Source organism: Lygodium microphyllum, chromosome 14 (genome assembly GCF_053477565.2).
Source record: "Lygodium microphyllum isolate KBCC chromosome 14, Lygodium_microphyllum_v1.1.10, whole genome shotgun sequence".
Taxonomy (NCBI): Eukaryota; Viridiplantae; Streptophyta; class Polypodiopsida; order Schizaeales; family Lygodiaceae; genus Lygodium; species Lygodium microphyllum.
In genome coordinates this window covers 134,560,655-134,587,848 of record NC_141148.1, presented here as the reverse complement: position 1 = coordinate 134,587,848, position 27,194 = coordinate 134,560,655, and the positions used below count along the sequence as shown (strand labels likewise).

The following is a 27,194-nucleotide window of genomic DNA, read 5'->3' as shown; positions in this document are numbered from 1 at the left end:
AATCCAATCTGTAAGTATCTTTTTAGTTACCAATCCTACATCTTCCAAGAAAAACTCTTCTTTCAAAGTTTTCTTAAAACCTACCCAATTAGCATCTCTTCTATGTAACTCATCAATCCAATCGTGCAATGCATGCATGGCCCAACGGGAGAAATACCGACTTTATGCATACTGCGGTACCCCATGAAACATCTTTTCTTCATACAATCAGATGAAAGCGGAAACATGTTGACCCTTGAACCGCTTCAATTCCTGTCCCACTGCCTGCAATGCATTCACAACTAAGGAATCAATTCTTTTTGCTTCATGTTGAGTTTACATCTGCTATTGTAACAACAACTGATGCTATTGTTGTTGCTGCAACAAAGCAATCATCTGTTGTAAATCATCACCACTGCTTGAATCTGCAGAATCCTCTATCTTTACACACCTGCTGTCAACTTTCACATCGGGTTCACCACTGTCGGAGCATTTGGGATCAAAAGTCTACCATGGGGGTAAGAGACAGTAGGGTGAAAGGAGATTCAAGGAGAAAAGTAGACGGAAGAGAAGAAGTTCGAAGAAAAAGAAGATGTAGAAAAATACTCATAGAGGTGAACCTGTCAATTTATTTCAGCATCCTGAGAAGATAAATCTCTTGTAGACCAAAAACGTACATAAAATAATAGCTTTCTCTCTGGTGCTCAGACGGCCAATTTGATGCTTCCGTTGGCTCCGAAAGGGGGGTAAAATATCATGACACTTGGTAAGAATACTCCCAGATCACTTCTTCTTCTTCTCCCAATTCGGAGTGTTGTTTACTACCTATAAACTATGATCACACGTCGTACGATTTCGCCAATCCTTCTTTTTGCATAAAATCTCCCAAAAATGGCTAAACTCTAAAAGCCACTTGCTTTTTTTTTTTACATGTCATCCTATTCTAGAATTTGTCTACAGCTTTTGGATATTTACAAAAAATAATATCTAAAATATAAAATATAGGCTAAACTTATCCAAAAATCTACACTATGAACACTAATACTAATGACTAATATGACATTAACTCTCTAGATCAATAAGAAAGCTGAATGACGATACACTCTAGAGTTTTTAACATTGCGTCCGCGTAGCGGCACGACAACGTATATATGTTGTTTGATTATGATGTTGTATGCTTTGCCAGTGATTACACGTTCTTCATCACATTGCAGTGTAATCAAGGACAATTGCAAGGATTTCAAGGAAGGCCTATCATCAATGCACTCTAGAGTTTTTTACACTGTATCCACGTAGCGGCACGACATTGTATATATATTGTTTGATTATGATGTTGTATGCTTTGCCAGTGATTAAACATGCTTCATCACATTGCAATGTAATCAAAGACAATTGCAAGGATTTCAAGGGAGGCCTATCATGAGGATGTGAATTTTTAACTTAATGCTCTTTGGAAAATTAAGTTGAAACACTTTTAAGTTATGCACATGTGAGATGCACGATACATGTAAGATTATGTTAAATGTGTGTCATCATGCAAATTATCCTAGATTGGACAGTGAGAAACATTGATATAAGTTGTGTGGTGTCATGAAGACATGTATTTTTTAAAGCTCACTTAACATGTGGATTAATTTTTAATCACATGGTTAAGTAAATGTTGCACATGTGAGGTGTAACTGCGATTAGAGTAAATTTACAAGCCCGGGACCTGAGAAAATCACGAGATGTCAAAGACAAGAGTTTCTAAAAGTTATGTCGCACATATATTTGGTGGTATTTGGTGCCAGTTATGGGCCTAGGTTATTCATTTGGCCATAAGTATCAGTTGATGACACTAGAGAAGTGGCGTTTAATTATACCTAACACCAATCTAATAGTCAAAGATTGCGCAAAGACACTCGGAAATGAAAGGTGCCTAGCCAATTTAATTATTGGCTAGTCAAATTATTTTTATGGGCACTGAAATAATTATTAGATTAATTTTTAAAATTTAAAGAATAAAAATTAATATTTAATTATAGATAATGCTGAAAAAACCATTTGGAAAGGTTGCCACTTGTCAAATATGCCCATGCAAAACTGAAAAACGTCTTTAAAGACTGAAGAGAGGCATTTTAGTGCAGAAGAAGACCAATCAACAGCAGGTGACAGCATCTATAGGCTGTTGAGACAAGGCAACAATAGCAATGATTGATTTTCTTCAATTCTTTGCATCTATAAGTTGTTGAGACAGGGCAGCAGGAGTAAATGGTTGATTTTCTTCAGTTCTTCGCAAAGAAAGTCTGAATTTTCTACTCCTCAACATTTTCTCTCATGTCCCAGCCTTTCTACAGCATTGCTCCGAAGATTACAACATTGAGATCACCAAAGGTTGAGAAAATTTAAATTTCTCTACTGTAAACCCTAATCTAAAGCAAAAATTAGGGTTTAGCCGCAACCTCAGAAAATGTGCCAAAAATTGGAAGCTCCAAGACTTGGATTCAACAGAGCTAAAGCTATTTTCAGTTAAATTCAAATAGAGACCAGTAAATCAATGAATTTGGGGCATTTTTCATCTCCATCAAAGCGGGTGAAGGCCAATTGACTACTTGAATCAAGGGGCAAATCAAATTGAAGACTTGCTGGTCATTTTGGATAGCAAGGGGAGGTGGAATACCAAAAGAAATTGGGAGAATCCCATTCTATATCAACTTCTCCTTCAATTACGTTAAAGAAATACTAAAAGAAGTACCAGTTTCGGGGCCAACAGGATGTCCATTGTCCAAGATTATAAGTTAATTTGCATTTCTCAATTTTGTGATAAATGTTACTGCTATAACTAAGTTGTAATCAGGAAATTACCACCCATCCACAGAAGGAAGGCTAGTTTTATGGTTTCATTGCCAAGACACCACTCAATCCCTTGATTTGGTGGAACCAAGGCACTTACTTGCAAGCCAAAGCCTTATACTAGTGCTGATTTTTACTCTCAACTGAGAAATTACAGCAATATATCTTCACATAGTGGGATGGACTCAAGCAAGGATGATACCCCTCAGTATGAACATTCACATGGGAATGAAGGAAATGCAATGTCTGACCTTGGACAAGGCTCAAACCATGGACAACAAGCTGAAAATGTTATTGTTAGCCAAGATGCATGGTCTGCAAGGCATAAGGAGGCTGATGACTAGCAAAGTAAAGAGGAATTTGATGACGAGTTCAAGAATCGGATGAGAACAGCAGCAAATCTCTTGCTTGAATTGGCAAAGAATCCTCAATTTACCCGATTTTTGAATGCTCCAAAGAAGGACAGCAAAGGCAAGAAGAAGAAAATGTATTCTATACTTTTGGGACAGCAAGATGCACCAAACATGATGCCAAACCCTTCATTTGAAGCTCCCAAAGATGTTAATGAAACAAAAAAGTTGGTACCTATGGAGCAAGGAATGCAAATGCAAAGCCATCACGGAAGTGCCAATCCAATGGATTTTGGATAGCCAGGCATGCATGCAATGATGGGGCAGCCATGATATTTTGGTGGAAGCATGATATTTTATGCTATGGTTGGACAAGGACCATATATGGAAATATATGGCACAAATCCCTGTAGAAACCAATGCATGGTGTGCAAGGCCCAATGTATTCGGATATGGCTGAAAATATGCAAAACCCTATGCATGACAACATTGGTTTGATGCTTTGGGCACAAAGAAGCATGTTTGGTACTACATCTACAACCCCGAATGCTTATGGGGATCTAGGAATGAATGTTGGTCATGCAAATGTACCATTCAGCATTGGTTTTAATGTAAATTCAACAAATGCACCCTTTTTGCAACAACCAGTGTATGGCAACTTGACACCTAAAGGGGCAACAAAAAATTGATGAGGGTGGAAAAGCAGTGAAGTTTGAGTCCTTTAGTGGTGCACAAGATAGGCTAAGAGCTTTGACTTTCATTCAACAGTTTGATGCAGCCTATTCAGGGGGGAACTTCGCCGAGTCCTTGGTAGCCACTTTCTTGAAAGGGAATGCATTACCGCAGTGGTCTACTTTTTTTATACAAGGTAGAGTACCATCAACGTGGGTACAATTCAAGCAAATGTTTGCGTCAAATTGATTGACAAGTATGTTTGAGGTGGACATCATGACAGCTTGAAATAAGTTGGATGCTAAAGAATGTAAAATTTTGGAGCAATACGCTACTCTTCAAGGATATGACTTTGAAATATCTTATATGGCTGGAAAAGACAATGTGGTGGCAGATGCCTTATCAAGAATGCGGGCATGTTCCATTTCTACCATTTCAACTATGCATAAGGATTGGATCCATGATATTCAAGAGGAGTATTTGCTTGATGAGCAAGCATCAAAGATGATGAAGGAATTTCAGCAAGGCAAAGGAGAAGAGTATCCAAATTTCAAATGGCACAACGGTCTTTTATGGTATCGTGGTAGAGTATTCTTGACACCACAATCTTCTTTCAAAGGCCGTATCTTGCATGAGATGCACTCTTCACCCTTAGTGGGACACCATGGGTTGTTCAAAACATTGGCTCAAAAACATTGGTACAATGTAGGGAATTGATGGTAGCAAATAAATGTTTTATTTGTAAACAAGAGGGTCACATTGCAAGGGACTGCCCCAATAGGCAACAAGCTGGAAAAAAAGAAAATCAAGGAGATTCTGAAGGAAAGAAGCCCAAATCATCAATGGGATTGGTGCCCAATGATGATGCTACTAAGTTGTGTAGAGCATGGGACAAAATTAGGGATCAACATGCATTGATTTTCTTTGATAATGATGCATGAGCCAACTTCATCTCTGTTGACATGGCAGCCCGTCCAGGCATCAAAGAGGATCAGATGGGACCCATGGGGAAAGTTAGAATGGCATGCAAAGGCCATGCAAATCCCGTCACAACTCATTGGAAAGCTTCAATTGCATATACAAGGATATGTGAGCAGCGAAGAGTTCTTCATTGCTCCACTTGAGCATTGTAATGTATTGCTTGGTATGCCACGGTGTCACCATATGCATGCAATGATTGATTCTTGTGCAAAAAAGATCACAATTCAGCATAAGGAAAAGATACTCACACTTATGTAAAGTTGAAAGGTGAATCTATCCATGTATCTGCAGCTACCATTTCTAAAATAATGAAAAATCATCTTTCAGCATACTTGGTTTTTACTAAGCATAAAGATGATAGTGAGAATATTGGGAGCATATCTAAGTTAGAAAAGGATTGCATGTCATTTCTGAAAACGTATGTTGATTGCTTCTCTCAGTCACTTTCAAGGAAGCTACCGCCTGAAATGCCAAAAGATCATAGCATAGATCTTATCCCTAGAAATAGCCCATCTAATAAGCCACCCTATAGAGTCAGTGCAGCCCAATAGGAGGAGATTATGAGTCAAGAGAATGAGTTGTTAGAAAAAGAGTTGATTCAGCCCAACTCATCTCCCTTTTCTTCTCCAGTGCTTTTGGTACAAAAAAAGGATGGTTCATGACATATGTGCATTGATTATCGTTCTCTAAACAAGATTACGATAAAGAATCACTTTTCAATTTCTCAGATCGATGATGTTATGGATAGATTGCAAGGGACAGCCATATTCAGTCATATATATTTGAAAAGTGGGTATCATCAAATACACATTAGACCAGTGTCGTGCTACTACACAAACACAGTGTGAAAAACACTAGAGTGCATCGTCATTCAGCTTTCTTATTGATCTAGAGAGTCAATACCATATTAGTCATTAGTGTCAATGTCCGTAGTGTGGATAGTTTAAAAATACTAGATTTTTTGACAAATTTAGCCTATTTTTCATATTTTAGATATAATTTCTTGTAAATATCCAAAAGTTATAGACAACTTCTAGAACAATATGACATGTAAAAAAACGCAAGTGGCTTTTTGCCATTTTTGGGGGATTTTATGCAAAAAGAAGGATTGGCGAAATCAGGCAATGCGTAGTCACAATTTTCACGTAGCAAAAACAGCACTCCGAACTGGGAGAAGAGAGAGTGATCTGGGAGAATTCTGACCAGATGTGGTAGAAATGGTCTAGCTCTCCTCATTGCTCCCTGAGCTCCTCACAATCTCTAGTCAATCTAGCTTAAGCATTTAATCTCATCTCTTAGGTTACACTTCTTCTTTCTACTATCTGCCATAGCCAAGCTTCACCTACCTGCCTTGGAGCTCCTGGATCTCTCTCGACACACCATATTTGTCTGTGATTTCTTCTAGGCAAACATTCTTTTGGTTAGGGCGCACCTGTCAGGCATGATAAAGCCCAACATTGTCCATTGCAACAACAGGCATTGCTGAAATTCGTCATCGACTATAGATTTGCACCTGTCACTGGTCGTACCATCAGATTATCCAGCACACAAAGCGAAACACTCTGTGACCATAGGGCTTTCTTAGCCTATCATATAAGCTACCTTCTCACCGATTCTTGGTGCAAATAGACCACTGATCACACAGATATGAGCTGAAAATCAAACAGGTGCAGAACCCTAGCAGAGAATAGCCATAGCTTGTCTCAAACCAAGCTTTCTCTCTCACCTCATTTACTTACTCTTCCTATCCTGTTGAAATCTCTGTCATTCAGACCTGTATGTTCTCCAACAAGGGCAATCTTCAAGAAGATTAGGAAAAATCAAATCAACAATCAAGCTCATCATAACTAGTATCTATTGATACTCAAATAGTACTTCTTGGCACTTAAGGGTTTTTGGCTTACTCAAGAGTAACTCATCTTCAGCTGCTTCAAAAGCCTATTCTTAGTTTGTAATGATTTGAAATTTTTATTGATCCAATTCCCTGTAAGTCTCAATCTCATTGTAAAAAGGACAAACATTGCCCGAGTGTCCTCGTGGTAAGACCTCCTTCTAAGATGACTGAACTGGAGTAGATAGCAAAGTTTAATGGTGAAGGCTTTCATGCCTGGAAGGAGAAAACCATGTACCATCTCATGAGGAAAGACCTCTAGAATCTCTTTGAGGAAGATGATGCAGGTGACAATGCTAAAGAGGAGGATGCTACAAAAGACCAACCTAAAACAAAGGCATGAAAGAAGATAAACAACAAAGCTCTAGGTATTATTGCCTGGGGTCTATCCAATGATGTATTACATCATATTTCTGGCATCAAGGATGCAAAGAAGGCATGGGAAGAACTTGACAAGATCTTTGGTACACAAGCAAAAAACTCAAAGGTAAAATTACTTATGTAGTTTTATAAGTTGGATGTAAAAGTCAATTCATCTATGACTGTACACATCAATAAGTTCAAGAGCCATAAAACTCAGCTAGCAACTCTTAAAAAGAACATTGATGAGGATGAGGCAATAGCAGTGCCACTTGCCAGTGTTAATCATGAACCATATGAGAACCTTGTTTCAACACTAAGTAATGTTCAAAATCTTTGGTACACAAGCAAATAACTCAAAGGTAAAATTACTTATGCAGTTTTATAAGTTGGATGTAAAAGTCAATTCATCTATGACTGTACACATCAATAAGTTCAAGGGCCTTAAAAATCAGCTAGCAACTCTTAAAAAAAACATTGATGAGAATGAGACAATAGCAGTGCTACTTGTCAGTGTTAATCATGAACCATATGAGAACCTTGTTTCAACACTAAGTAATGTTCCCAGTCTCTCACTCAAAGATATTGAGCACTCTCTCCTTGATGAAGAGAACAAACAGAAGAACAAGAATGCAAAAGATGGTATTCCATTATCTAGGGAAAATCTCTTATACCCCAAAGGAGCTGCTGGACCCAAAGGAAAAGGTCGAGGATTCAACACGAGGACAACAAAAGTCAGATGACATGTCATTATTGTGGTAAGACTGGCCATATAGCCAGTGAATGTTTTCACACAACAGATGCAGACTGACCAACACCAAAGCCAATTCATGAATGAAGAAGAAGAAGAAGATGCTTCCGCTACCATTAACAACTCTGACAGATTGTTCTAAGGAATTTGTTCCCATAGTGGATCTCTATGTTTCCCTTAGTGGATTTGTATTGGAAAAAACGATTGCCAAAAATGTAAAATTTCAAGCTTAACTTGACTAGGCTGCCCATGAGCGAGTATCCCGAGCCATGTTATCATGTAGGGGGGGGGCAAAAGCCAGCAAGTGTAGGAATTCATCATTTGAGGGGGGGTGTTGGAAAATAGATCAAATGAGGTTTACTGTAGGATGAGGAGACTTGTATCCCATAAGCACAGTGAGAAGAGTGGAGAAGCTAGAAAGCTATAAAGGCATGTACTTGGCTCACTTTTCAATGGAATGATATTGTACTTTGTACTTCACTGTGAGTCTCTTTCATGTCCTACTCGGGATTGTGTTTATGAGTCCAAGCATTCTATCTTGGAACCTAATTCAACCGAGTAATAGTTATGTCATTCGCCTATGTTGTCATGGTTCTAGTTAATACATTCAAACCTCCATAGCTACAGACATACTCAAGATCCATGTTTTTTTACAATGTCATTCAGTTTAGAGTAGAGGTCCTCAATGAACGGCAACGGCGGTATTCTCAAGTCAAAAGAGAGCTTTGGGGTGTAATGACAGCCCTTAAGTGTGATAGGGAGTATTTTATGGGAGCTCATGTAGTGGTAGAGACTGATTGTCTATCTCTATTGGGCATTATAGTAAATTGCTCAACTCCAGATATTGCCATGTTACGGTGGATTGCATATATAAAGTCACTTAACCCTGATATTGTTACTACAGCAGGTACAGCTGTTGTAACAGGAATTTCAGCAATAAGAAAAGAACTTACAGCCATGGAGAAGAAGAGATGGGCAGTCGCGGGAAAGCATCATCAGTGTTATGCTTCAGTGAGAACACAATTTTTGGAAGAGTTGTATAAGGATGATTGGCTGAAAATAGGCCAATATCTTAGCCTCATGACAAAGAAGGCTGAGTGGTTTGAAGCTAAATTTAAAAGGATTAAAAGAAAAGCTTATGGGTTTTTCTTGAAAGACGGATATTTATGGAAGCATACAAAGAAAAAGAGAGGAGCTCCAATACATGTATTGGGAGATAGGGCTTCTCAACAACAGGTGATGCAGGAGTTTCATGAAAGCTTATGGGCTGGACATAGAGGAGTTTGAGGCACATTTGCCAAGATCAAAGAGAAGTATTGGTGGAAAAATGTATATAAGGATGTGAAGCATTATGTGAAAATTACAAGAAGTCTTTTGCACGTATGGTTGTGTTAGTAAAGTGGTTGCAAATAGAGGAGAATTGGATGTGGATGAGGCTCGTGACTTCTTTTCACGATTGGGTATCAAGCTAGCTTTAACTTCAACCTATAATCCTGAATCAAATGGCAAAAGTGAAAGAGATCATCGGCCTATCATTAATGCATTAGCAAAGTCATGCAAGGGCAGGATAAAAGCGTGGCTAAGAATATTACCCTTTGCCTTATGGGCTGATAGGACCACTCATAGTGCAGTTATAGGGTATATGCCTATTGAATTAATGTATGGACAACAGCCAATCATGTCTATTGAGAAGACTATTGCTACTTGGAGTATTCTACCATCGGAAAAGGGTTTGAATAGAGAAGAGTTGCTGGTTCTATACATTAAACAATTAGAAAAAAGGTCTGAAGACATTAAGACAACCATGAAAAAGCTGAAGACTACAAGGATCAAGAACAAGAAGAGGTTTGACAAGCGACATAGACTTCGACCATGAGCTATACAGAAAGGGGATTGGGTGTTGGTTTATGACAGCAGCTTGGAAAATCAGTATAGTGCCAGTCGGAAGATGGCAAAGCGGTAGTTTGGTCCATATGTGGTAAGGTTTTGTTTTGGACAATGCTACCTATGCATTAAATGAGATGGATGGGACAGCTCTAAGGATTCCACTGGCTGTAAATGTAAGGAGTCTTCAGTATATGAGTTGAAGGAGTTGGATACTAAGCATGAACATGAGAATATGAAAGAAGAAGAAGAGGCAGAAGATGAAGACATTGACATGGCAGAAGATACTTCTTCTAACACTGCAGATCCATAAGACTTTGGCACATGCCGGAGGATGTGCAAGTTAAGAGGGGGTGGATGTCGTGCCGCTACGTGGACACAATGTGAAAAACTCTAGAGTGCATCGTCATTCAACTTTCTTATTGATCTAGAGAGTCAATGTCATATTAGTCATTAGTGTCAGTGTCCTAGTGTGGATGGTTCAAAAATACTAGATTTTTAGACAAGTTTAGCCTATTTTTTATATTTTCGATATCATTTCTTGTAAATATCCAAAAGTTGTAGGCAACTTCTAAAACAGGATGATATGTAAAAAAAAGCAAGTGGCTTTCAGCCATTTTTTAGGAATTTTATGCAAAAAGAAGGATTGGCAAAATCGTGCGATGCGCAATTTTCAGGCGACAAACAGCACAGGAAAAGGAGTGATCTGGGAAAATTCTGACCAAGTGTCCTGGTATTTTACCCCGTTTTCGGAGCCAACGAATGTATCAGATTGGCGGTCTAAGCAGCAGAGAGGAAGCTTTGTTTTATGCACGTTTTTTGTCTGCAAGAGATTTATCTTCTCAGGATGCAGAAATAAATTATCAAGCTTCACCTCTACAAGTATTCTTCTACATCTTCTATTTCTTTAAACTCCTTCTCATTCATCAATTTATTTCCCTGAATGTCCCTTCACCCTATCGTCTCTTACCCCCGTGGTAGACTTTCGACCCAAAATGCTCCGACACCAGAAGATGTGCCTAAGACAGCTTTTAGGATATATTTTGGCTTGTATGAGTTTCTTATTATGCCTTTTAGACTTACGAATGCTCCTACCACTTTTAATCGGATGATGGATCACATCTTCAGGCCACATAGAGGATTTGTGGGCACTTTCTTTGATGAAGTGATTGTCTATTCAAACAACGAGACAAAGCATAGAAGACACTTGGACATTGTATTCAATGAACTGCGTAAGCATAGGTTGGTTATCAATAACAAGAAAAGTAAATTCTTCTTGCATAAAATCCACTTTTTGGGGCATATTGTATCAGGTGATGGTATTTGCATGGACCCTTCAAAGGTTGAGGCAATACGATCATGGCCACCTTTTAAGGAATATGCATGAGATTTGCAACTTCTTTGATTTATATTCTTACTACAAGAAGTATCTACACGGGTTTTTTAAAACTACTTCTCCATTGCATGCTTTGCAAAAGAAGGATGTCCCATTTAGATAGACAGCTGTGGAAATTTCAGCATTTTAAAAGTTGAAGGAAAAAATGACTTCAAATCTTGTGCTTATGTTACCCGATCTAAGGAATTCATTCATAGTTCAATGTGATACATGTGGTAACAGCATTGGGGCTTTTCTTATGTAGAACGGACAAGTTATGGCTTATGAGAGCTGAATTCTCCACGGTTCAAAAAAGAATTTTCAGGTTTATGAAAAAGAGCTCTTGGCTATCATTCATACACTATCTACGTGGAAACATTATTTGTTGGGGGCTGATTTCACAGTGCAGATAGACCGTCAAACTTTGAGGTAGTTTTAACGTAGACAAAGTTATCAAAGAAGCATATGAGATAGGCAAATTTTCTCTCTATATTTCACTTTCAGATTGTACATATTGAAGATACAAAGAATGTCGTGGCTGATACATTGTCACATAAGCCACAAATTTCAACCACCATTATGGTTTATCGCATTAAGTTGGATGCCATAAAAGAGCAATATGTTGTTGATTCAGACTTTGCTAATATTTATGATCAACTTTGCAATGGCTAAAGACATGAACACTTTGTGCTAAGAGATGGATTTCTGATGATGCAAGGACGACTGTGTGTCATAAAGCAGTTAAGGCCCAAAGTTAGCACTAAAAGTCATGCTCCTCCGTATACAGAATACAGAGGTATTAATGCCACGGTCAAGGTAGTGGAGTATTTCTTTTATTGGTCAACTTTGAGGATGATGTAGAACAATTTGTTAAGACATGCATCGTATATCAAAAGATAAAGCATGATAGACAAAAGATGCCAAGTTTGTTACAACCCTTGCCTATTTCTAATAGGCCTTGGCAAAGCATTGAAATGGACTTTGTTTTTAAGCTTTCTAAGACACCTATAGGGAAAATTGGGATATGGACTATCATTTGCAAGTTTAGCAAACAAGCCCATTTTATTTCCGTAAGGAAGAAAATAAAGGCTAATTATATGGCATGATTGTTTTTGCAACACATCTTTAAGTATCATGGTATGTCAAAGTCGATCATTAGTGATCGAGACCCTCGGATGACCAATTTATTTTGGAAGGGGTGGTTTGAGAATATAGATACCACGCTGAAATTCTTGTCATCCTTACATCCGCAGATAGATGGTCAGTGTAAGGAAGCAAATTCCACAGTGTTAGATATTTTGAGGTGCTATGTTTCAGACCACAAGATACAATGGGAGCAATCTTTGCCATTGGTTGAGTTTGCTTACAGCAACACAGTGCATAGTTCCTTGGGCAAAGCTCCATTTGAGGTGGTTGAGGGTGGCAAGAAGGTACCACCTATTCTACAAACTAAGAATAAGATCTTTGAGGCTGATCATTATGTAGAAAACTTGGATATAGCCTATGCAAAGATAAAATATGCACTTCAGAGATCGCAAGAAAAGCAAAAGAGGGTAATTGATCACCACAAACGTGCTTTCAATTTGCAGAGGGTGATTATATATTGCTGCATTTTGAAAAGGCAAGGCTAAAAAAGATGAAAGGAAGAGAAAGATTGTATCCGAAGTTAAGTATGAGATATTATGGGCCCTTCCAGGCATTGGAGAAGATCAGCGATGTGTTATATCGACTGAAATTACCTCCATATTGGAGGATATACAATGCCTTTCATGTCAGCTTGTTAAGGCCTTTTCATTGTGATGTGCCAGAGGATATGTCTGCTGAAATTCAGCCTAAGGTTGAGGAGCTAGATGACATTTGGTACCCCAGCCAATCTTGGCACAAAGGAAAGAAAGGTCAAAGGTAAAGTTTCCAAGAGATACTTGGTGAAATTTAAGAATTATTCACCAATGGATGCCAAATGAATGAAAGAGGATGACTTGGCAGGCCATCCTCAGTTGTTGTGGCTTTATCTAGATGTCTTTAGTAGGTTCAGCAAAGCAAGGGTCTGAAGTATTGCCTAATGCTCAAGAGAGAGATAGCACTTCCACTCCTCGAGTTATGGACAACTCTCATATATAGTGGATCTCGGATGTATTCAACATGCATCCAAGGTATTGTGTTGACAATATGTTTGCCATGAGGTCACTACTTAGTATACTAGTCACTGTGAGATATATGCAAATGAGTATGAGTTTTACCCACCCACTGGAACTATACTTTAACATCAGCTTATGATCAATCTAGCATGAATTTTGCCTCAATTTTGAGACAAGAATTCTCATCAATTTCAGCTTAGTTTTTGATCAACTTGAGAACCATTTATGGTCACTTTTGGAATCAATTTTTGCATTGATTGCTGATCAGTTCTTGTAATGAGTTTGTGATCAATGTGGGATCACATTTATAGTAGTTTGTGATCAGTTCTCAAATCAGCAAAGTGATCAGATTATACTCAGTTTTCAATGGTTTACATCACATTCCATGGACAACAGCATATGTTATGATGTCATTGATGTTTTAGCCATGGTTTATGCTTTGGATATGCTATGCTATGGTTTGGTTTTGCCAGATGAGTTAAGCTCATGAGAAATAGACATGTCATATAATAACCTGGCAATGTTTTTGAGATTCTTTGTGAGTCTTATGTTATGTTATATTGACTGATAATTTTCAGCATGTGTTGGGTATATGGAATGGTTGAGCAACGATGCGCAATGTTGTGTTAATTATGATACCTTATGAAAATTTCAGTCCACTATTTTACTTTTGATGCATCTGACAGTGCAATCAAGGACGATTGAAAGGATTCTAAGAGGGAGAGCTATCATGAGGACATGTATTTTTGAAACCTCACTTAACATGTCAATTAATTTTTAATCACACGGTTAAGTAAATGCTGTACATGTAAGGTGTAACTCGGATTAGAGTAAATTTATGAGCTCGAGACCTGAGGAAATCACGGGATGTCAAAGGTAAAAGTCGCTATAAGTTATGCTGCACAAGTACTTGATGGTATCTGGTGCCAGCTGTTGGCCTAGGTCATTCATTTGGCTATAAGTATTAGTTGGTGACACTAGAGAAGTGACGTTTAATGGTACCTAATGCCAATCTGATGGTCAAAGAAAGCATAGAGATACTTGGGAATGGAAGTTGCCTAGCCAATTTAATTATTATCCCATCAAATTATTTTTATGAACACCAAAATAATTATTAGATTAGCTTTCAGTACTTAAAGACTGAAAAGTAATATTTAATTATGGATAATGCCGAAAAAACCATTTGGAAAGGTTGTCACTTGTCAAAAATGCCCATACAAGACTGAAAAACGTCTTTAGAGACTGGAGAGAAGCATTTTAGTGCATTTAGTCTGCAAAAGAGAGGAAGGAGATATTGCTAGTCTGATTTGCAGCCATTGGAGGACCTTCTGAGGCAGCTAGAGGTAGAAAAAGACCAATTAATAGCACATGACAACATCTATAGGATGTTGAGACAAGGCAACAACAACAAATGACTGATTTTATTCAATTCTTTGCATCTACAAGCTATGAAGACAGGTAGTAGCAATAAATGACTAATTTTCTTCACTTCTTCATGAAGAAAGTCTGAATTTTCTCTCTTCTTAGCATTCTTTCTCATCTCCCAGCCTTTCTGCAACCTTGCTCCGAAGATTACAGCATTGAGATCACCAAAGACTAAAAATTTTCAGATTTCTTTGTTGTAAATCCTAATCTGCATCAAAAATTAGGGTTTAGCTATAGCCTTGGGAAGCATTTTAGAAATTGGAAGCTCCAAGACTTAGATTCAATAGGGTTGAAGCCATAGTAACAGGGAATGGCCATTTTCTAGCTTTGTGGCCCAGTCCCATCCCTGTCTCATCCCCATATTAGAGCCCCCTCTCATGATAACAAGGGATGGCAAGTTTTACCCCCATCCCCGTTCCCATTCCCATTCCATGTTACTATGGCTGAAGCTGTTTTCAACCAAATTCAAGTGGAGGGACCAGCAAATCAATAAATTTGGGGCACTTTTCATCTCCATCAAAGCGGATGAAGGCCACTTGACTACCCAAATCAAGGGGAAAATCAGATTGAGGACTTGCTGGTCATTTTGACCGAAAGGGATTGGGAGAATCCCACTGTACATCAACTTCTTCTTTAATTAAGTTAAAGAAATACCGAAAGGGGTGCTAATTTTGGGGCCAACACGATGTCTATGGTCCAAGATTATAAGTTAATTTGTATTTCTCGGTTTTGTAATAAATATTACTACTGTAACTGGGTTGTAATCAGGGAATTACCACCCATCCACGAAAGGAAGGCTGGTTTCAAGTGGACATGTGTCAATGGGGTGCCGAAGTCAAATCTTGGTCAGGGGCATTGAATTTTCCCTTAAAAATGACTTTTGTGTCATGGGATTTAGGAATTTAAATCGTTTAATACCCTAGATTAAGGTTTATGGAAAGTTTTAATAATTTCACCTTCAAAGAGGTTTAGGAATTTAAAAGTTGAGATTGGACATGACCAAGTTCTAGGTAAAGGTTATATATTTTTCATTTAATCGAATTATTTTTGGCCAAAAATTAAGTCTAGAGGCAAATTTATCATGGACAGGTTTGACGCTTGGCAATTGGCTAAGTTTGGAAGGCTTGTTGAGCTAAAAACACATTATATGCTGATTAGCTCTTTATTACACACCCAAAACATGCTTATTACTGAAAGTTTCATTAAATGACCACTTTCCTACAAATTGCCAATGTCCATAAGTCAAACCCTAATTTGGAAGGATCCACTCATCCATAAACATAAGACAGCCTGTCCACTCAGACCAATCTCGTAATTTCAGGTCCTCCTTCAACTGGCGCCTACATCTCCACTGTTGTCTACATCCCTCCGTGGTGGATATCTCAGTTCGTAGTGGTGACCAGCCTGCATCAGCTCCTAGAGATCAGTGTCCAGCCCTCTTGACCTTGTGTTTGCTGCAGGAAGCAGCTTTCCAGCCTGTCCACATTGTTTCCAGCCATCAACATCAATCAGGGAATTGCTAGACACTTGCATTTGCTGCTGCCAGCTCAGCTGCAACCTGCATTTACACCTACTGCAGTTGCCTTCACCTCTAAGGCAGCTGACAGCTGTGTTTTGCAGCAACTATTGTCACCTTCATCTTTCGGATAATCTCCAGCCTGCTACGCATTATTCAGAACTGCCACTGCGCATTCAGCCTGATCCAGAATCTACAGATCTGCATATGCAGGTGCTGATCACTTCCAAAGGCTTTCTGCTGCATTTCAAGATTTATATAGAGTATGATACACTCCCCACCTCACACTCTCTGCCCTGATCCTTCAAAGACACAAGAGTTTGAGGTTTTGTATTCACTTTGCACAATATGTTTACTGCATTGAGCATCGTATCTATTCATTCATAATTGGTTCATATTCGGTGTTCATTGTCTCTACATTACCCTAACCCTACTGAGTTCTTTTATCAATTTTTGCTTTATCGTACAATTGTATTTGTATTTTTTTTCGAGTATTTATTTATATGGTATCAGGGCTAGGTGCTCTTTGAAGAAACCTAGGCCATTGATCGATAAGCTTGTCATCAGAAACAAAAACTTTCAAAGGGAAGATGACTTCAAACACTTTCTCACTGCTTCCATCTCCTAAACAACCTTTGCCAAGAATTGAGCAAGAGTGGGCATCTCAGCTTACTTTGTGAGATTCTGATGGAGAAGAAGAAACATTGACTACTATGGTATCTATAGACCCTATGAGATATCATAGGTTCAATACAATTGAGCATCATGGATCAAGCCCAACAACTAGAAGGTAACATTGTATTCACTCTTAGAGTCTGCACATAGGTCTAATGATTTTGCAAGTAGAATGGAGCCTCCATATGGGACTGTTGGAGAAGCAGATACAGAGTACAAACCTTCATATTCTTTCCCTCCTTCCACTCTGATGTCAAGTACACAAGTGTTTACTTATGTTTTTGTTCCTAATGTTCCTACTTCCATGCAAAATATAGGTACAAGAGAAAGGTACCATTCACTCCATTCATAACAGTGTAAGTCTTGAAGAGGACAAATACTTTTATTTTAACACAAGAATAGGTGCATATTCAAGCTTTCCTTCAAAGTTTTGTTTCTCAAAGTCAATCTATTGTTGGTGCATCATCATTTCCATCATTATCTACATTCCAGTTTCCACCATTAAATTTCAAAATCAATTCACTCCCTTTACATCTTCACCATAATAATTTCAAATCCCACCCTTTTACTCTACTACTTCCACATCTATATTCACACCATTATTCACATCACCTTTCATCATTCCGTCTGTCCAACTACACCACTGGGGGGATCTTCAAATATAGATATACCCTATCCCTTTAGGTCCTCTACTTTTGCACATCCAAGTGGTGGAGGTGCAATATTCCCCCAAACCAATCATCCATGGGGATCTATATGCAAGGGTATTCCCACCAACACGTCTCAAGCCCCACCCTACTCTCCAATCTCCCAAGTGGCCACACACTTTGCCAACATGTCAATACTAAGTGGGCCAACCTACACCTTTTCAATATCAAGACTACACACCAATCAATCACCTCCTTTGGGGCACACCTCCAAATTCACCATGTGAGGCACTTGGATACCTCATGTAGCACCTAGTTACCCCCATTTGTATCCTATGATACCTACCTATCACCCACCTCCTCCAGCAATCCATCCATCTGCATCAACCAAGCGTGCGTTTATGGATAAGACTCATTTCAATAGGTCTAACTTTACCACTAGGTGTAATTTGATGGGGCACGTCTTGGATTTCCGAGGCTTGTGGGAACTTGTTCAAGGGTAAGAATGCCAACTTGACTCCCACTAGTTCTCAAATGAGGTAGTTCGCTCTTGGAAGCAAAGAAATGCCATAGCCAAAATCAAGTTGATGCAAGGTCTTATGCTTGAATTTCACTCTTAACTCCAACACTTTGGCTTTGTCTCTAAGCATTGGGCACATCTAGTCCACCGTTGCACAGCTTGCAATTATACCAAATGTATCAAACTCAATCATGAGCTCCAAGAGTTCAAACTCACTGAGAGGGATGATTTGTCTATCAAGTTGGCTGAGCAGCACGGTGATTGCTCGCTGAATTCACCATCACTAGCTCATCCAAGTCTGCCAATGATCAAAATCACTTCATTCATGAATAAATTGCCATAAAAATACTTTAATTTTATCCAATAAGTTATCTCACAGCCCTAGTTACCCACTTCTATAAGTTTAAGTGTCATCTACTGTATTTTGCTTGGTTGTTCGATGAATTTCATAAGAAATCTAAATTTTCCTATTCAAAGGGAACTAGAAAGTCAAGCAAGTTAATGGAAAGAACAATACAAAGACTAAGTTGCATAGTGAGAAAGAAAGAAAGCTATTTTAATGTCCACAAAAGGCCAAATCATCCTACGTAACCAAAATGTTACATTTGAAAGTCAGGGAATTTTCCCAAGTCCCAAATAGCTATCATCTAATGCTATGACTAACTATATGGAGAATAAATAATACATAGCTAATGAATACAAAATAATCTCCAAACCACATATAATGTGGAACTTCTCTAAGGATACTCTCATCCCAAGATATCTCTCATGGGTCTATCTAGCATAGAGAGGCTTAAGCAGCAATGTATGGTTCCTCGATGATGATATAGTATCCTTTGTATCTGCAAATGATACCTCTTGCAGGGGTATGGACCGACTAAGAAGCAAAGCAACTCCCCTCTAGGATTGAAACTGAGTTAGCAAAATGTCCCCAAAAAGAATAGGTATTGTCAACATTGCCAAAAGCTTGAATCATTTTAACAATGAGTGTTGATCAAAGACCAAGAGCAGTTTAGCCTAAGACCAGACCCTCTTTCCCACCTACAAACCAATTCTATGGGCACTACCCAATGTTTTAGTTAGTTGGTTTGTAGTATGAACACAACTACATTAACAAGTTGTGTCACCACTTCTAGAGTTAGTTCTAGAGTTAAGTTAACTCTAGTTGAGTTAGAGATAGATCTAACTTACTTAAGACCTATTGTACTTTCATTCTACTTGTCTAGCACTTGCATCTTTTGAGTGTGGAACTACTACCTACTCTTGCTTATCGTCTTATGTTCACTATCTCTCTCTCTTCCTCTAGTTCCAACATTTGGAATTTGAGCTAGAGACGTCGGTTTTGTCTCTCCACTGCTCAACCAATGCCACCCATAAGTCCACTCAATCGACAAAGAAAGAGAACCTACTATTTTGGAGGGAGGAGCTGCTGAAAATTTGTTGTTTTGGAGGAGGTGTTGCTACCGTTTTCAACCTGCACGCAGTCTCATACGCAATCTTGCACACAACTATGTACACATAGCTTCTCTTAGACCTACTCATAATATTCTCAGCCTTGTTCTACCATTTTCTCAACCTTGCTCACCATTTTCTCATCCCTGCCCACTATTTTCTGCAAATCTGAGAAAAAATGCAAAAACCCTAATTTTCCAAATTTGGGGTTTTCCAAAATTTTTGCAAATTCTCATTTGTCTTGCTTGTCTCGTACCTTATTTCAAAGAATTTTCAATTTCTCACACTTTGTGCCAAGAAATTTGGGGATTTTTCATGGAGTTTCCCAATTTCTAAATTTTCTCGAAATTTCTTCGAGGAAAGTCGGGGCTTTTGTCCAATTCGAGCTTCCGTGCATGAATCTCCACCGAATTTTCCAACATTGCACAATTTCTTCAACATTGATGTGAGAAACTTGGGACTTTTCAATTTTTTGGCTCCAACATACATCACAAGGTAGATTCCAACTGCTGGTTACTGTTGGTACGCATCTCGAGGCAATATTATAAATTTTTCCAATTTCTTTGAAATTTGTGAAGAAATTTAGGGCTTTTTCCCGATACATATTCTAGGGTAGATAACAAGTAGTACAACAGCATTAATTTGCTATGACTATCAGATTTGGCAGCAAATTTAGAAAAATTCAAAAAAATTTGGTGAGACTCAGCATTGAATTGCTGTAAACTATTTTCTTTTGGGAATGCATTTCAAGGTAAGTGCGGTACAACAGTGCATTGTTGTAATCTGCAGGCCGAATGCTAATGCTATGGCATGCCGGCTATGGACATATGAGTTTTGGGAGTTCAATGATCCTTCAGAGGTGCCACATAGTAGATGCTTTGCCTCCAGTGGAGGCTCCATCTCCTCATGCATGCGAGGGATGTATTTTGGGCAAGATACACAAGTTTTCCTTCAAAAAGGATGATGCAATGCGTGCTATCCAAAAAATGCAACTTATTCACTTTGATGTTTGTGGTCCCATGAGGACACGTACACTTGGGGATCATATTTATTTTGTTACATTTATTGATGACTACAAACGGTATACAAGGATGTATAGGCTGAAGGCCAAATCTCATGTATTCATGCATTTTAAACATATTGTGGCAAAGCATGAGACTGAAAACGGTTTAAAAGTGTAGACATTTCACACAGATAGAGGGGGGGATTACATATCTCGTGCATTTGAAACATATTAGATGGATCGAAATGACCCCTCAGCAAAATGGAGTTTTTGAAAGGAGAAATCACTCTCATGGAAATGACTCGTTGTATCTTGAAAGGCAAGGGGCTGCCTCATAAATTTTGGTTGGAAGGGCTTCATTGTGCAAATCATGTGTTGAATCATGTACCCAATGAGGCATTAAAGACAATCACACCATTCGAAGCTTGGCATGGCAAGAAACCCAAAGTTGACTACTTTAGCCTATTTGGTTGCATAGCCTATGTGCATGTTCCGAAAGAGCTTCATGGGAAGCTTGATGACAAGGCTATAAAATGCATATTTATTGGCTACAATTCAAAGACTTAGCATTAGTTTTCACAACAATCATATGAAACTAGCATGTTATGTTTGCAAGTACAAGGAAGTTTGCTCCTTTTTAGGTGCAACTAACATGCTTCTTACTCGTAATCTACTAAATGGAAAGCTAGCTTTAAGACTTATTTGCTAAGATCTTTTGCCATGTCAAATATGGAACTATTGTATTGTTATCTTGGCATACAATTTGTTTGTGTGTGTATGGTTCTTTTGTTTAGAAAGCTAGCTTTAAGACTCATTTGCCAAAATCTTTTGCCATGTCAAATATGGAACTATTGTATTGTTATCTTGACATACAATTTGTTTGTGTGTGTATGGTTCTTTTGTTTTTTTTTTTTTTGGCGGGATGATAAGGCACTCCAATTATATTGGACAGCTTCTACACATTGTAAGGTGGTTACAACAATCTTTGGCTAGCTCCCACCTTTGTCATCAGAAGATGACATTCAAACATTTTGATACTTCTCTATATTAGCAAGCAATTGGATGCAACACAAGACAAAAGGCCTCTCTAAAGCTCACAAACCAATTTCTTGGTCACTAGCCAACTACCTAGTTTATGCACTAGATATAGCAAAAATTAACAAAACTCCTAAAAAACTTTGGAAAAGACCATTTAAGAAGACAATTTTTTGGAGCACTTTGAAGATTGTAGAGCGCTAGATATTGGCACATGGTTGGCATAAGGTCACTCTCCCCACAAACATTCGCAATAGCTGCACCAAGAGATTTCCATGTAACACATGAAATCTAGCAAAGTGCTCTCAAAAATTGTCTTCTTAAATGGTCTTTTCCAAATGGATCGAGAGATGATACTCCCTTAAAGGTATTCATACAAACTGTGGCAAACATTTATAGGAGATTATTAGCAGCATAGTAGGTTCAAATGTTTCAAAAGTGACCTAGAGATGCCCTATCAAGCAGCAAATGGCATGCCCCCAACACACACTAGTATAGCCATGTGACTCTAAACATCCACTCTCTATGTCATTTTGGAGAGCTTCATGACAAAAGGTTCTCTTCAAAGGAGGAAAATTACATTGGTGTAACTCTCCATTCGTTATGCTCTTCCTTGCCACCTCCAACCAAAAAGAAGAAAAAGGGCAAAAAGTAAATCTACCCACTTGGGATCTACTTTTCTGTTTTGTTGCCCACAAGAACAAAGTTTCCCATTCTTATAGTACTTTTGTATCCTTTCACGTGGTTGTTGTAGCTTCTATATTTCTTTTGGGTACTTTGTAGAGACTTTGTAGCTTCTCATTTAACTATAAGCAGGATCCTTATTTCACATGACAATTCAAATTCCAAAATCAGGACTTTAACCACTCAATAATGCTAGATAGTTCGAAACGGTGTGCATCGATCTCAAGCTCACTCGTATACTACTCCAGAAAAATAAATCAATCTAGAAACTACCAAAATAAAGCTCACAACAATATACAAGAAGGAGATGAGTCACACCGCAAAGCTATCTTGGAAGGTTGATCAACCAAGATGTAGGTTGTTTTGTCCAAATAAGCCACAAAGAAAGTCATAATGATATCCATACCAAAAAATGCATCCACAATATAATCTGCCACAAAGAACTTCCTAGGCAAGTCTCGCATAAACCCAAGCTCAAAAGGAGAAACCCAGGCTGAGTATACCACAAAAATAATCAGAAAATTCTGCCACCACCTACATCAAACACGAGTTCCTTTAAGTTGTCAAATGATTCATACGTCACTGGCAAGATTCCTTGCTTAAACATTGAGAAATGCAATGAGAGAGTGAGTAATGTCACCTGTACTTTGGATCATAAGGTGAGATTATATTCTTTCTAAGATGAAGATGACTGTTGCTTCTAGCCCCCAAGGAAGGTAGAAGTCCACTAGAAAAGCTGTGATAGCTTGCATCCAGGGAATGCTCAGCATCGTGAATTGCTCTGTTTTTGCCACATAATCTCCTTAAGCAAACATCGGCCATGGTGAATCCTTAAAAAATTTCAATCGCTTGATTAAGCATGTATCAGCCAGGAGAGCATGGCTCCTTCCTGCAGACCTTGATGTCTTTATGAGTCTGTTAAGCAAAATTTTCCAACATTTGATTAAACATGTGTCGCCCAGGGGAGCATCACTCCTTCCCGCGGACCTTATGTCTTTATGATTCTGTGAGCCAAAATTTCAATGCAAGCACGTTTAAAAATGCTAGTTCTCTCTATCGTTTTATTCATGAGATTGGCAACTAGTCCTCGAGAAACAGCATTGTGACGCCAAAAGTTTTCCCTTCTTTCGACTAAATGAAAGAAGAAATTACTGCGTTTTGCAATTAGAAGCTTGAAGCAGAAATTATTGCAGTGGCTTATCACGTACCGAGTGGGAGAAAGCTAGGTGTTTCTTCATACAAGATTTCTTGGCCAAAAGTCTTCCTTCATGCCATCAATTTCATCGTATCGTCAAGATTATGGTGACATACCTGTTGAAATCATAGGAGAGCCGCTGATTATCTAAATGTAGGGGAGCTGGCATTGGTTTCCTTTTCCATAGAGAAGATTCCTACGTTTTGCAAGAATCTTGAAACAGAACTTACTGCAGTGGCTTACAACATACCGATTGCGAGAAAGCCAGGTGCTGCTTCTTACGAGAATTCTTGGCCAAAAGATCACTTCCTTCATGCCAAGAATTTCATCATTTCTTCAAGAGTATTATGGCGGCTGTTGACATCAAAGGAGAGGCTCTATTTTCTTCAAGACTATGGCGACATATCTGTTGAAATCAAAGGAGAGGCTCTGAGTATCTAAACGTAGAGATGCTGGCAACGGTTTCTTTTGCCATTCAGAGAAGCGAGGATAGATGGCATATTCGGATCTGTCATGGATGAAAGGAGCCTTATCAGCTCGTTCGTTGTTGAGAGCTGCGGGCGTCAATCCAGTATATAGAGAGAGAGAGAGAGAAGCAAAGCAGACAAGCACGGCTGAATCATCATCATCTCCTCAGTAGTGAGTCGCAATGCAGCTACAACAACGAAGTCATGCTAGAGTAGAAGTCGGCGACGCGTAAGGCTAAAATTCGAAATATAGTAAATAACAATAACAAAAATAGGTGCCTTTCGGGAATACAAAACTCTTAATTTGAAGGGACGTCATAACGTATAAGCTATAGTTCATACTCATTTTATTTTCCACTTTCCGGTGTAATCTGTCCCCCGTGGCCCCCCCCCCCCCCCCTTTTTCTCCTGCTGAGACTAGGTAGTTCCCACGAACACACACACGTTCTCTTCTTTTTCTCGTGGGATATTGAATCAAAGAATCACATGTGTACAAAGGGCCTTCTCAGTGAAAGCCAAGAAGAACATGGAAAACCACCTGAGAAGCCACTAGGTTAACAATTGAAAGGTTATTCTCGATGTGAAAGCCAAAAAGACATAGAAAACCACCTAAGAAGCCACTAGGCTAACAAGACTTCTCAATGGAGACTAACTTGCAGTAGAATAAATAACCTCCAACCATCAAGTTGCTACTTCTCAAAGAACAAGACTAGTTGAAACTGTGGAACCCACTTTCCATAACAATAATCCATGTGACACGGCCAGTATGACCTACCATACCATTTGCCCTTGTCGATAGTTCCCCCTACTGCTTGCATTAATTAATTGTTTCCAAATGCTATCATCAATGGAATAATGGTCCTAGTGCTTGAATTAATGAATTGTTTTCGATGCTCCATTGACAGAATAATGATATGTGAGTGACATGAAATTCTCAAATCCAATAGATCATTTTCAAACAACATTATGAATAGATTCTAGATTACATATATTTGTAGAACCTTTTAGGATTATGGTTACATGGATGAATCAACTATAAATACATTACGTGTCCTCCACATATGCCAAAGGCCAATCCAACATGAAGATGGAGATGTTTTGCTTGTGAATTGGCAACCAATGGCAATTTACCCAAGACCCATGAAAGGATGGTGATGGGTAAATGTGTCACAAAACTCTAGATTCATGCTCTCTCTCTCTCTCTCTCTCTCTCTCTCTCTCTCTCTCTCTCTCTCTCTCTCTCTCTCTCTCTCTCTCTCTCTCTCTGTTCCAATTTCTTTTATTGTATTGTTTATTTTCAAACACTTGTATCATTTTACAAGCAAGTGTTCTTATGGTCTCATAGATCACTTTGGTCTCTTACAAATGTTAATACATCATTTCATCTCTCTCTCTCTCTCTCTCTCTCTCTCTCTCTCCCTCCCTCCCTCCCTCCCTCCCTCCCTCCCTCCCTCCCTCCCTCCCTCCTCTCTCTCTCTCTCTCTCTCTCTCTCTCTCTCTCTCTCTCTCTCTCTCTCTCTCTCTCTCTCTCTCCATTATCATTCATTGACTAAATTTGACCAAAAATGTTTTTTTAGGTGACATATCACTCTTGTTATCACAAAGAATCATGACTTCTCAACAACTCGTGGCCCTTACACATTTGTTCAAAAGAAACAAAAAACATGCAATGTAGTAAGTGATTAAAGATGAGATATGTTCCTTGATTAAGTGAGAACTAGGAAAGCATGAGCTCATACACAAACAAATGCTAAAAGACTGCAAAAACATACTACACGTGAATCTCCATGTTATATTCAGATAGGGCTTAGTTACAAGACTGTGATGGTTGGTTTTCGATGCAAAATTATTAGTGGATATAGAGTATTTCTTTTTTTAATCAAAAAACAAGAAAATTTCGAAAGTTCCTTTAAAGATTGTGTAGGATTTTTTATATTCTAGCTTTTGATGATGCTCTCATTATTCCTTGTTGATAGTTGCCCCCAATGCTCAATTTAATAGATTGTTAGTAATGCTGCCAATGATGGACTAAGCTTGTATAAGTGGCACCAAAGGGTCGAATCCAATAAATAATTTTTAACAAAGAAAAAACCATAGATAGAATCTAGATTACATGTACTTGGAGAACACTTTAAGAATATGCTTACAATCTACTCCTAACTTCTAAGCCTCAAAAGTTGCTTTCATTGATTTATCTAGACAACACAAAGGTGTGCCCAACATGGAAAGATGCATATCCCTAACTACTAGTTGTAGTACATCAACATCATTACCGAACACAATATTGGTTGTGGGGTTTAGGTGGTTTGAGAGGTTAATTTTAGTTGCTTTGTCTCATTATATTTGTGCTTAGTATGAATACTTGATGCATGACAATTTGAATCACAACTTAAGCTTCAATTGAACATGTGATCTCCCAAGTTCAATCCTCCTAAAGCTAGACAAGTGAAACTTTTGATACACAATCAAGCGGCATAAGGGAGCACCACTCAATCAAAAGTAGAGAAAATTAACATAAGGTCCATGCAAGTACAATGTTCTTAGAACTTCATGTTGTACAAATTTTTCTTTTGTAAATATAACATCTATGATAGAATACGTGTTGAAGTGTTTATGATTACTATGCTTATTAAAGCATCTACTACCTTGGACTTGTCGCCTCCCTTTATAAGAAAATGCTAAAGAAAACATGTGAGTTTACCCTACACTGAATAGTGTGACACAAGATGCGAGCACATGTTTCCCCTTTTGCATCTTGGCATCTAATTGCATCTAAAGTTTCCAAGTTTCAACCAAAGTATTATATCTATTCTATGGGCCATCCCCCCTTTACAAGAACTTGTCGAAATCCGTGACTTGACAAGTTAGACAACCTTAATGGGTTCACCAATACTTGAAGTGAGTAGTTTTGTACTATATGTTTCAACCTTTATGCCTTTTGTATTTAGTCTGAGGTCCCTTAGACTAGACAAAAAGCACATAAGTTTGAAATTTTTATCAAAGAAAAAATCGAAAAGTTAAGTACTAGCATGATTGTAAACACAAACTATGAACAAGTTAATAGTTACATCCTAGCTTCTAAGAATCTAAATATTTGAAGCATATAAAATGGTAACACAAGGCAAATGTCTTTCATCAAGAGCCTACAAGGCTCTCTTCTTCACTTCAGCTATCCACATTTTAAGTATGGTTATTTTAAGCATATAACTATCATATTGGCTCACTCACACGTTAGTGCTCATTACCAAATGCCCATTATACTTTTGCAACTAACATATGGCAATGAGTTATTATTCAAGATTGTGCTAGCTAAATAGCAACCTAAGAGAACTCACCTTATGTTGAGATACAATTTGGTGACA

General features: G+C 38.4%; 1 protein-coding gene across 4 annotated transcripts in view; it reads right to left on the bottom strand.

The window, feature by feature from the left end:
- Positions 1-24,049, bottom strand: part of LOC148026138 (potassium channel KAT3-like) — a 93,224-nt gene extending 69,175 nt beyond the window's left edge. For 2 of the 4 annotated variants that reach the window (XM_087693414.1, XM_087693411.1), the window contains exons 1-4: positions 23,616-24,049; positions 23,379-23,481; positions 22,811-23,085; positions 22,489-22,704 (exon numbers count right to left, since the gene is read on the bottom strand). In XM_087693414.1, coding sequence (XP_087549540.1) covers positions 22,489-22,704; positions 22,811-22,992 — 398 coding nt within the window. In that variant the 5' untranslated portion in view covers positions 22,993-23,085; positions 23,379-23,481; positions 23,616-24,049. Of the gene's footprint in view, positions 1-22,488; positions 22,705-22,810; positions 23,175-23,378; positions 23,482-23,615 lie in introns of all 4 variants that reach the window. The other 2 variants (XM_087693412.1, XM_087693413.1) reach the window with 2 other exon arrangements.
- Positions 24,050-27,194: the final 3,145 nt, after the last annotated feature.